Source organism: Pseudorasbora parva, chromosome 3, assembly GCF_024679245.1.
Source record: "Pseudorasbora parva isolate DD20220531a chromosome 3, ASM2467924v1, whole genome shotgun sequence".
Lineage (NCBI taxonomy): Eukaryota > Metazoa > Chordata > Actinopteri > Cypriniformes > Gobionidae > Pseudorasbora > Pseudorasbora parva.
This window is the reverse complement of record NC_090174.1, coordinates 50122774-50134914: the sequence shown is the minus strand read 5'-3', so window position 1 is coordinate 50134914 and position 12141 is coordinate 50122774. Positions and strand designations below refer to the sequence as shown.

The window sequence follows — 12141 nt, the reverse complement described above, 5'->3', positions numbered from 1 at the left end:
TGCGGCCATCCTATTCTTCCAGCAATTGACACCCACAATCGTGTTGACGCACTGAATATCAGCACGGCCACATCGCGGTTGTGCTGACATTCGGACTGACAGCACGAGTAACTTATATTTGGCATATATGGCAAGTCATTTTGTCTATTGTTGCTCCTTTGATAAAACAGTTAAATGTAATGGAGCAACACCCAGACTGGCAGCCTTTTTGGAACATCGCAAACACTGACAAGCGGACTGATGCAAACTGTGAAGCGGAACGGCGTTCATTCAATCATAATAGCGCAGCGCAACTAATTGTTGTGTAATTAGTAATAGAGTTTACAACCCACTGCTGAGGCTTAAGGTTGATCATGAACCGGGCCAGATCTTAAACAGAGGACACAGGGTTGAAACAGTTTTACAGCACCACCTCAGTGACATAACCGATACCCATCATCCTAACAAGATAAACAATTGTCCCATGACAACCACAAATATTGTAGCTCTTTCCCTAATAAAAACCCTTTTTGCTGCCATGTTGACATGCCGTACTCATTGCGCTTTTATAGTGTGAGCCATAGATGTTTTATTGCTTTCATATGAGCAGAACAGTGATGTTTCTGAGTGCTGGGGGCTGTTTGAGAAAAACCGGAGGCAGACTGAGATCTTATGGCGTGACTGAGGTACAGACAGAACTCATTCTATGTGACACATTCAAAGCTTGCGGTCAAAACATAATGACCTCACCGCAGATGAAAGTCATGACATCAACGGGGTTGTTTTGATAAAGCGTAATTGCTTCCGTGTGCAAAGCGGCTATTAGAGGCGAACTTTGGCAGCCTGTAATCAGATCAATTCAGCTCCTCAAAGTTAGCTAGCCATATAAAATGCATTCAGATCTCTGAAACGTATTCAAACAGGAATGAGAGCGTCTTATCTGCATACTATCGCTGCTGTCAACCAATCCAAAAGATATTATGTCAAAGCACTAGATAAAAAGGAAGGCATTTTTGAATCATAGATTACCATCTCCAAAGATTCTAATCTGCTTGCATATTAGCTTAAAACATGCCATATGTTTGTAGTTTGCTGTTCAGATTCTTCTGTGGGTCACAGAGCCGTTTCATCATCAGAAGTCGAAACAATGAAATGGCGATGGATCTCTTCTGCTGAATGACAAACACACCACCAAACCTTCTTCAAATGTTTTATGAGCTGAACTGCTTATTTGCTGATCTGCTATTGTTGAATTTCTTTCAACACCATGTGATTTAAATGTGATGTTTTCTACTGACAAATGTACTGATGATTGATTTCTAAAGCATTTGTGTTTACTGTGGGTCAATATAAAAATAACAGCTTGATTAAGTCAACATGAGATCAAGAATAACCCAATTTACTTCCTTTATGCATGTTCCTGGTCTTATTGTGCATTATTCATTGGCGCATGTTATTACAAAGACAAAATGTCCTTTTTCCTGACAAAGGAAAACTATCTTTTGCAAATGTGAAAATGTGTCAGTCCAGGAAAGTAAAGTGGGTAGCGAAAGCCATTTCATGTTGACTTTGAACGGTGACTCACTTCATATAATGTCTGTATTGTTTTCTTTTCTTTCTTCCCTTCCTCCTAAAGATGTAATTGTTTACAGATGTAATATTGAACCTTGATTTGGCAAAGCCGTTTGCTGTAAAGCTCTGACAGGGGCTGTGAATTATGAAGCACTGTTTTTTTATAGACCTCTACAAACCTTTGCTGTATTTACTCTGCGAGTGTTAACCATAAAGCAGGTGTGCGGCCCTTGGAAGGATCACAGAAGTGCAATGCGCAGGGAAGCCAGATCAGCAATTTTCTCAGCCAGGGCGACCTCATGTGTTTGATTTAGGCTAATTATCGCCACACATTCATTCATACGATGCAGGATAAATGCAGTTTATGCCCGCTGGTCTGTTGGAATATAAAGTCTGTATCACAAATGGGCTGTGGTTCAAGCACTCCTGCTTTAAAAAGAGTTCAGAAAGATTGTATCCTCTTTTATTACCATCACCCGAGACAAAAGACTACAGGCTTACAACACTATATAAGTGTGTTTGTAAAGGATTTATGTAAAAGAAATCACTTGGAGTGCTAAAAACTTAAAGCAGTCAAATTAAGACGACTAGTTTTATTAACATAATTGTAAAGTATTACAAAAAAGTTATATATATATATATATATATATATATATATATATATATATATATATATATATATATATATATATATATATTTATGAGAATATTTTATTGGTAACACTTTACATTACATTAACATAACATAAGTTAGTGTATTAACTAACATGAACTTACCATTGTTCATCTTTGTTTATGTTAGTTTATAAAAAATAAACTTTTCATTGTTTGTTCATGTTAACTAATGAAATCTTATTGTAAAGTGTTACCATTTAGTTTTTATCTCTAGAAATGATCATGAACCATTTCAGCTGTTTTTGACTCATTAAATACAGAATCTCTCCACGTTCACATTCTTTTGCTTGTTGCCATCCTGTAGTTACGCTGCTATCTTGACTCTCGAATTGTACTGTTTAATTAGAACTTGATTTTCGAGTTACTGTTCTATATGTGTTTCTTAACACTAAAGGAATGACACTGCCACGTAATAAATGGCTCGTGTCAATTTAATTGGAAGTGAAGGGTGCCTTTCATTTGTTTAGCAATCTGGTTTGACTCTTTTGTGAGCGTATTCCCACACTCTGGGTCGGCTCTGTGAAGCTTTTGCCAGCTGTGGCTGCTGTGGTTTTCTTTCATGTGACATTGAATGGCTGTTTTACTGTGTAATTGTTTTATTAAAAGGGTGTAATTTATTTGAGCTTCATCTGCTATTTATTTGACTATGTAAGCACACTGCAGTGAAGCCCTCTCATGTTTTTGGTCACAGATGCCTTTGATTTTGTTGATATGTTTTTAATTTGTGCGCTCTCTCTCTCTCTTTTTCTATCCCTCTCTCAGTTCGACAAGTACGCCCCAAAGCTGGACAATCCTTTCTTGAGACATTCAAATGTAAGTGCCAACTTGTTTTGAATGCATTACTCTTGCTTTGACTGAAAATGTCAATTATGTTAACTTTGAGACATAGGCCTACTTGTAAACTTTTTGCATATTCTTAAGCTTGCTTGGTTTGATGTTGTTTTCAAGGCAGGATCGAACAGATGTAATAGCTTACAGAGATGATAGCTGCCAAAGAAACTTTACATTTACATTGTTTTTTTTTTGCAGTTCTTTCCCTCCTATCCGCCAACAATGCCAGGCATGCCTCCATTGCTTCCACATTCAGGGCCCTTCAGTTCACTGCAAGGCGCCTTCCAGCCAAAGGTTAGACCTATGCCTTCACATCATGTGGGAATGTAGACAAAACTGTTTTGACTTGAGCAGAACAAGAAAGAAAGCATGTGGTTGGTTCAGGATTAGAAGATTAGGATGTCAAAAAATATTAGAAAAATATGGTTCATAAAAGTCTGGCAGTGTGATTGCACAGATGTGAGCGTAAGAAAACACACCCAACGGTTTCTACAAATTGTTTGCCAGATGAATCTGAAAATTATTTCTGAAAAACAAAGGAATGGTCTAGTCTTTTTCAGTTATGAGAATGGAAGTGAAATTTCCTCGCCAACATTTTGCAGGGCTAGTGTTTTATTAAAATAAATAAAACTTTTAATTTAGCCAAAAGTGAAATCAAAAATACTGTTACTTAAATATGAGTATTGTGAACTCTGTATGCTGTTCAGAGTGTCGTGATCACGTGATTGACCAGCAGTAGTACAGTTCCTACTGTTTCTGTTTGTGCTAAATATTTTCAGTTGACAATGTTGGTGCATCACTATACAGGCGTCCTAAATTTTCAAAGTGTGGTTGCTTAGAACAGCTCCAGATCAGAGCCGTAATCTAGCATGGTTAGCCCTGTTTAGACTCGCAATGCTCATCTGAGAGAGAGAGAGATAGAGAGAGAGCATAAACATTTCCTGTTACATCTTTACATTTGCTGATAATAAAAGTGACAAAAATGTCAAAAAGCAAAAATGCTATCAATGTATTTAAAACATTCCTTGGTATCATTAGCATTATTCTCTCTTTTGACAGTTTTCTGTATCTAGTAGAAATGTGGCACGTCCCCTGATCTATAGCCCAGCCTCACCTCACCATTAGTATTCAGGGTGCTCTCAAATCCCACACAACTTCATTTATACTGCAGACAGACGGAGAAATCTAGCACTGCCGCTTTTTCCATTAATGGATTATGCAAAGAGGCATAGGCTCAATAACCTGCTGGAGGCTTTTGTGTTAACTTTAGACTTAGCAATGGGTCTTGAGAAGGGCGGTTAATGTGCGGGTGTGTGTGTATGTGTGTTTGTGTGTATGTGTGTTTGCAATGTGCGTCTTATATAGCTTTCACTCACTTAGTGTGTAATAGTTTTTACCTGGCACTTCTCTAATAACTTTATTAGCTTCCAGTCAAAGGTAGAGCAAGTCTGAAATTGATTATATGATGTTTATTAGTATAAATTAATCCATGAACTTGGGACTAAAGTTGAGTTTTAAATGTGTCATGAATTGGCTTTTAAATTTTCTTCAAGGTCAACTTATGACGTTCACATGGTTTTTACATTCATAAACATCAAGTAATAGGCTATTTTCTACACTGGTTTTGAGGCTCTCTCCTGAACGCTGGATTTTGATGGGTGTAACGCACTGGTGACATGACAGTTCACATGAGGGAGGGACTGTTTTGAAAGCGGCCGGAATGATTCTCAGTCGGGGCTCAGTCTCAAAACGTATTTATCAAACAAACACAATAATTTATCTCTCATCCACCCGTGATTGATTTCTTTTTTTATTACTTGGCCCGCCCGATTGGTGGATATAATCGCGAACCGCTCTTCAAATACAACGGAGATCAAGAAATGAATGTTATTTCACTATTTAAGATTCACCGGCCTGCCAACGTTTGGTAGCCCGTCTGGAAAACAGTCCTGGGATGTCTCGAACAGAAATGAACCAACAAAAAAGGGATTCTTCAGCCTGTGACAGCGTGGTGGTATGCTCTGTTAGACATGTCACGTACACATAATCAATACGATCTTTAACAATGCAATACTATAGCATATTAAAAAACATGTTTTACTCACATAAGTGTGTTGCACCATTCCTCTCATATCCAATATAAAAGGCACAGCAATGTGTTTTAATCTCAATATGTCTGCAAATCCTGTGTCGACCTGTGTCTGGTTTACAAACGATTATCTTGCTATCTTCGGCGTGTTTATTGCTCGGTAACACGATCAGTTTAGCTCCAGCAGTCAGTGGGCGGGGCTACAGAAGCAGCGTATACATAGAGGCCACATTTCACCCTTCTAATACGTCATTGATTTGAGAGCCTCGTTTTCTGGGCCTGGTGTCTATAAAAGCTTTTCTTTTACTAACAAGGAAGTTTTCAGCTCTGAAACTTTTCTCAATTCTTCACTCCTTTAAACTTTAGGCTACACCCATGATGATTCACATGATTAATTTTTCTGAGCCAAAGTGTCCTTTTAAAAAATTTAGTTTATAGGTTTGTGTTCTATTTAAATAGTCAATAGGCTTTAGTTACATCACAGCAATGAACCATAGATTACCTTAAAGTTAACACAGATTTCAAGCCACAAAACTTTTGATTTCATAGGCTCTTCAGCTAAAGAATGCATTGAAAAGAATAAAAGCTAAATTCATATTTGGATAAGCTGCGGTGTTTTCTGACCTAATTATTAATATGTTTTTTGTGCCAGGTCAACTTTAGTCATCACACCAAGGAGCCAAAAATGCAATGCATAGCAATATATCTAATCAGTGCATGGTTGAATACAGTAAAGAAACAGACCTCAGTGTAATGCTACGTTCCATTAGATTAATCTAAAAAGGTTTTAATTTTCTCTCCAGGCCTCAAACCCTATTGATGTTGCAGCAAGACCAGGAACGGTCCCGCACACTCTCCTTCAGAAGGACCCAAGGGTAAGCTATCCATTCTGGAGATCCACTTAGCCATTACAAACTAATGAAGATTGTGGTGGTTTCAGCATTTCATGAACTTGAACTTTTCAAAAAACATTTTTTTTTCTCTCTATTTCTTTTCCTCACAGATCACAGATCCTTTTAGGACTTCAGTAAGAGTAAGCATCATATTTTCATTCTCTTTCAAATTTCTACATTTTGCTCCTTAAATGCCACCACCTTTGTGCTAATGCTTTGAAATGTCTTCTTCGCTCATGTCAGAAGCCAGGTAAATGGTGTGCAGTTCATGTTCAAATCGCCTGGCAGATCTATCATCATCAGCAGAAGATGAAAGTAAGTCTTCTCAGAAGTCAAGAAAAGATTCAGAAGACTACTTCTTGTCTCTTTCTTTAATATAGTGTAGCCTTTGGTGTGAGAGAACTACAAGAATTGTAATGATTTGTGCTTTAAAGTCTGAGTAATTTTCTCTTATTAAGGACGGTTTACAAAAAAAGAAATAAATAGTACTTTTTTAACTTTGTAAACTCACATATATCATAAGTTACATCGAATGTAACCCCAAATTGATGTTTGTCCATTAAAAGCAGATGCATTTGGACCCGCATAAACTGGACATGAATGGAAAACTTGATCTATTCAGCCGTCCTCCAGCTCCAGGCGTATTCCCTGGGTTTCCCTACCCTCATGACCTGGCCAGACCCCTCTTCTCATCAACAGGTGTGTGAAGAAAACTCCTAAAGTCAACATGAAATCAAACTTGACTCTATTTACTCTCTCAGTACACATTCCTGGTCTCATTATGCATAAGGTTATGCATAAAATCAAATCCTAACGTACTCAACTCAACAAGTTGAGTATTTATAAAGCATTTTTAAAACCATTAGAATGGACCAAAGGGCTGTCCATAAATAGTAAATAGTAAAAACTCCAAATTAAAAAATGCATACAAACATAAAGCAACAACAAAAAACGCACAGTTCTTAGACTTAATCAACCGCCATATGTAAGTGATAAAATAAGTACGTTTTCATTGTATTTCTCATTGAAAAAGTGACAATAAAATTTTTCTCATCTGTAAAATGAGTAACAAACAACATGTCAGGTAACACTTTATTATAATAGTCCCTCAACAGACATGCTACATTGCAACTACATGTCAGCTTATCCTTCTAATCCTAGCTCTATTCCTAACCGTCTACTAATATTCCAATGAGAGTTAGTGTAATAAAGTGTAACCACATGTCATATTGACTTTAAATTCTTAAGATGAAAAAGTTTTAAATAAATAAGTAAAAAAGTTACAGTTACACAATTGTTCCTGGGAATAATTCCCTTTCCTGTTGTTATGGGAAAGCCTGATGCTGAACCCACCGCTAGACCGGACCACTTTTAAGATATTCTAATTATTTAAAAGTGATTTTCATTTAACTTATTAACTATATTTATAATCCAATCTAAAACACTGCCTCGCAGTTTATTTATATATTATCTTGTCAATTATACTGCAATATATTTATTGGTATGGCTCCAGTATGATAAAAATGGATTTGTATTTTCTCCTTTTCTCATTTGCATGTTGTTATTTTGACCGTTGTCTTGGCTCAACGCGGGGGCTGCGGGCATGAATATAAATTATTTTACCTGATATAATTGACTGGTAGCTCTTTGTTGAAGGGCAACATGAGCGTGTCTGCCCTTTAGATTGTAATTATGCAGCGTGGTGTCATGAAGGAGCTTGTAATTGGTTTCTTCATTAATGATACACACTAACAAATGACACATGAATAGACAGTTGACCCTTTGAAATGCAACCTGAACACTCAATCTTAGACATCACTGTCCTTTTTATTGTCTGGGAAAACTGCTCAGTATCCCTCTAAACATCTTTTTACTGGTAGCCCCGCCCCAAACACACACCACTAGTTGAGCCAGTTGTCTCTCCACATTAAACTGGAATAGGAGAAAGTATTTAAACTAACATTTCTTATTTAATTCTTATTTCACAGTATATAGAGATTACATCTATGTCTGTTGTGATGAATAATTTAACAGTTTGGCTTTTTTTAACTGTTTGCTCTATTCAATAGGATCGGGACACCCGGCAGCTTCACCCTATGGGCCGTCTCCTCACCACGCTGGCTTCCTGCCTCCTAGCCATTTGGCAGGTAAGTGTAAGTAAACCACCATTTTAAATAGTTCTTCTTCTCTATGTCTTTCTGTAATTCAAATTGAATGCATTCATCTCATGTTGAAATCGCTTTTTATTTGATCCAAATATAAACAAGGCAAAGAATGACAGAAATGCAATCTGCTCTATATGTTGTAGCCGCATACCTCAGTGGTGATCATTCAGCTATAAAAGCACATCTTTCCATAAAAACCAAATACCCCAAGAAATAAATATTGTAAAAATCAGTCATGGCCTAGTGTCGAACCTTTAGAGAACATGACAGATTGAAAACACTATAGTTCTACCCCTCAACAGCCTTGTTCCTGTTTTCGTCAAATGAAATATAATGTCTACTCTAAGGCCTATTAGTCTGGTATCAGTTGGCTCAGAAGTGTCTCCCCATAGGGTTAGATATTATAAATTTAACCGTAACTCACTTTCAAAAATTGTATGTATATTGTTTAATATATATATATATATATATATATATATATATATATATATATATATATATATATATATATATATATATATTACACACACACACACACACTACCAGTCAAAATTGTATTGTATTAAAAATATTTTTTACCATTTAAAATGTTTTTTATTTCAGATAAATACTGTTCTTTTGAACTTTCTATTCATCATAGAATCTTAAATATTCTAAATTAGTCTTAAATCTCAAAAATGTATAATAATCATACATGTTTCTAGCCTGACAAGCCAGACCCACATCAAGATGTTTGGTCTGGAAACTCCCCATTGACAGGGCTCAATCCGAGGGGCGGGATAAACGGTTGTCTTTCAAACTCCCTCTGCACGCGATAGGATAGCGCTACAACCAACCAGAGCAACAAAGGTGAAGCGGAGCTAGTTGACAGATTAAACTTTCGGTGTATCCGGACGGCAAAACTCAGAACACATCTTCCCTTCTTAAGAATGACTTCAGTGCCGTTCTTTGTTCTTTTCTCAGAGAAAAGCTTAACTCCAAGTCTTCCAGAGTCGCGGTCAAAGCTGATTCGAAAGACCGCCGTTCGCCAGCTTCTGTGTTCTGTGCCGTCATTATGTTAAGCCCCGCCCACCGACTCTATACACGATGTGATTGGCCCGACCAGAGTTTGCCGTTTACAGCTCAGAAGTGTATTGAGAGTTGCTAGACGACACTCGCAGCAAATTAGCTACTCGCTAGTAAACACAGAAGCTGGCGAACGGCGGTCTTTCGAATCAGCTTTGACCGCGACTCTGGAAGACTTGGAGTTAAGCTTTTCTCTGAGAAAAAAAACAAAGAACGGTACTGAAGTCATTCTTAAGAAGGGAAGATGTGTTCAGAGTTTTGCTGACCGGATACGGCAAATGTTTAATCTATCAACAAGCTCTGCTTCACCTTCGTTGCTCTGGTTGGTGCTGGCGCTATCCTATCGCGTGCAGAGGGAGTTTGAAAGACAACCGTTTATCCCGCCCCTCAGATTGAGCCCTGTCAATGGTGAGTTTCCAGACCAAACATCTTGATGTGGGTCTGGCTTGTCAGGCTAGAAGACTGCAGTAATGATGCTCAAAATTCAACTTTGCATCACAGGAATAAATTATATTTATGTATTAATTATAATTATATTAAATATATTTATTATAATTATATATATTCTTTTTTTCAATAATATTTCACAATATTACAGTTTTTTTTTTGTATTTTTAATAACATAAATGCAGCCTTGTTGAGCAGAAGATACTTCTTTAAAAACATTACCAAATCTTACTATTTTGTTGTGTTTATGTTTAGAAAAATAAAGTGCTCAACGTGCTTAAAACAGGATAAACTTATTAAGCAATATTTTGAATGTTACAAGTTAATTCTTTGCTGAACTGGCAGGTGTAAAAAAAAAATACAAAAAGTGAAAACATGCAATACAATGATATAATAGAGGGTACAATGACCATGTTTTCTACAATAAATTATTGCCCCCCCAGTCCCACACACAGGCCATTCTGACAAAAACTCAACTTTTGTTTTCCAATGCAAAATACAGTACAAGTATATTTTACTATCATTCCCTTTTTACTGGGCTCTGCTTCGTTCAGATAGTGTTCCCCTACAGTTTCTATCAGAGATGTTATTTGAGTTTGGTGATGAATGCTGATTTCACACAGTGAGCTCTCAAGTCGATCCAATTTGAGTTTGTTAACACCTGGGGCCCAAAGGAAATGGAGAGAAAACTGATAAAACGCAGAAATGGGTGAGGTGTTGCCTAGTAGTTAAAGCTTGGACTGGTAATCAGAAGGTTTCTGGTTTCTGAGTCAAGAACTTATCACTATTGTGCCCTTGAGCAAACCACTTAACTCTAGGTTGCTCCAAGGGGATTGTTCATGTGAATTAGTGTATTGTGAATTTCCTGGTGTAAAAGCATTTGCTAAATGATTGCTTACGTATTTAAGTACAGTGTGGATTAGTCATAAATCCATTCCTGGATATCAGGAATTTAAATTCATGTTCCACATAAAAAACACTGAATTGCGTGTTTTACTTCTGAGGGCCGGAGGTTGTTTGTTTTGAATTTAATTTGATTAAACATTAATGCAACTGTATGAATGATTTTGGCTCCTTCATCCCTAGCAAGGTAAGTATTAATCCATAGCTTAATAGGGGTAAGGGGTACGTAGATGGAAGGATCACTGAAACTTTTAGAGAAATGGGAGACACATGAGCTGTTTTGCTAGCTTTCATTTGATCATTTTCCACATCAGACATTTCAAAATGTCCCTAGCAATCGCACTCCAATCAGGTACCGCTCTTCATGCCAGCACCTCTCACTGCCTAATCCGCAGCTAGTGAACACTCTCCAACAGTCTTACTGGGAGAAATAAACAACCCTTAGGGAGTCAGAATAGCAGCAGTAACAGTGACGCAAAAAACAAAGCTGGCTTGTAAGAGAAAAGCCGGTTGGAATGGTCGGGCACCTCCGGCCCCGCGTCGCTAATCCCTGTTTGGCATTTTGCAGATCCATTCAGTCGCTCCAGTACCTTTGGCGGCCTCAGCAACCTTTCAAGCAGTGCCTTCGGTGGATTAGGCAACCCAGCCCTCGGTAAGCCCCGGCCTCTAGCTCGACTCAGTGCAGCACAGCTTAGCTGTAGACCACAGAGAGTGCAGAGGGAATAAAAAGGAGGTGGGAATGAAAGAAAGGCACTTAGCTTTGCAAATGCAAAATGAGAGTTAAGGGAAGCAGGGGGGACGCAGGCATTACCGCAGACAGGCCATTGGCAAATTCACACCCCAACTCAAACTCGCAAGCCAACTGGTTTATCATTGCTCTTGCATTTATTAGTTTCTCGCAAAGTATGGGTTCGCCATATCTCATTTCCTCTCCCTTCTTCCTTCATTGGCTGAACGGGAGTTCTTTTAGTGAAACTGATTGCATTGAGATAGAATCTCTATGGAACGCTTTGCTTTTCATAGCTTTTGACCCCGCTGGGTCATTCATTTGTTCTCTGCTTAAAAGTCTTAAAAAGCTGCCCTTGGTACCCCATTTGTAGAAGAAACTACGCCATTAACCTTTCAGATTGTGTATGCAGAACCTTGATAGAACTGGACTGTGATCTGTTAAACTGATGTCATGTTTTTTTTTTTGTTATTTCAGGGGCCAACAGTGTGTTTGGACCCAAAGAGGGTCCCGGGCTGCATGGTCTCAGTAGTCCTCATCACGACACCTGGAATCGGCTGCACCGGACGCCGCCCTCCTTCCCGACCCCTCCACAGTGGCCCAAATCTGTGGATGCAGAAAGAAGCAGCTCTGCAAACAGCCACGACAGGGAAAGAGATCGGGAACGTGAGAAAGAAAAAGAAAGGGAAAGAGAAAAAAGGGACTCTTCTGTTGGGAAAGAAGAGAAAGAAAAAGACAGGTTGGTGTTGCTGATTTCATGGAGCAAAGCATCTTATTTTGCTGACTTTGTGTCTC

At 38.1% G+C, this 12141-nt stretch overlaps 1 protein-coding gene across 10 annotated transcripts in view; it reads left to right on the top strand.

The window, feature by feature from the left end:
• The window catches only part of fbrsl1 (fibrosin-like 1), a 372630-nt gene that overhangs the window by 358039 nt on the left and 2450 nt on the right, over positions 1–12141 (top strand). For 7 of the 10 annotated variants that reach the window (XM_067439376.1, XM_067439373.1, XM_067439379.1 and 4 more), the window contains 9 exons: positions 2989–3039; positions 3256–3351; positions 5950–6021; positions 6150–6179; positions 6283–6354; positions 6606–6738; positions 8109–8192; positions 11188–11271; positions 11824–12085. In XM_067439376.1, coding sequence (XP_067295477.1) covers positions 2989–3039; positions 3256–3351; positions 5950–6021; positions 6150–6179; positions 6283–6354; positions 6606–6738; positions 8109–8192; positions 11188–11271; positions 11824–12085 — 884 coding nt within the window. The remainder of the gene's footprint in view (positions 1–2988; positions 3040–3255; positions 3352–5949; positions 6022–6149; positions 6180–6282; positions 6355–6605; positions 6739–8108; positions 8193–11187; positions 11272–11823; positions 12086–12141) is intronic. The other 3 variants (XM_067439374.1, XM_067439381.1, XM_067439380.1) reach the window with 3 other exon arrangements.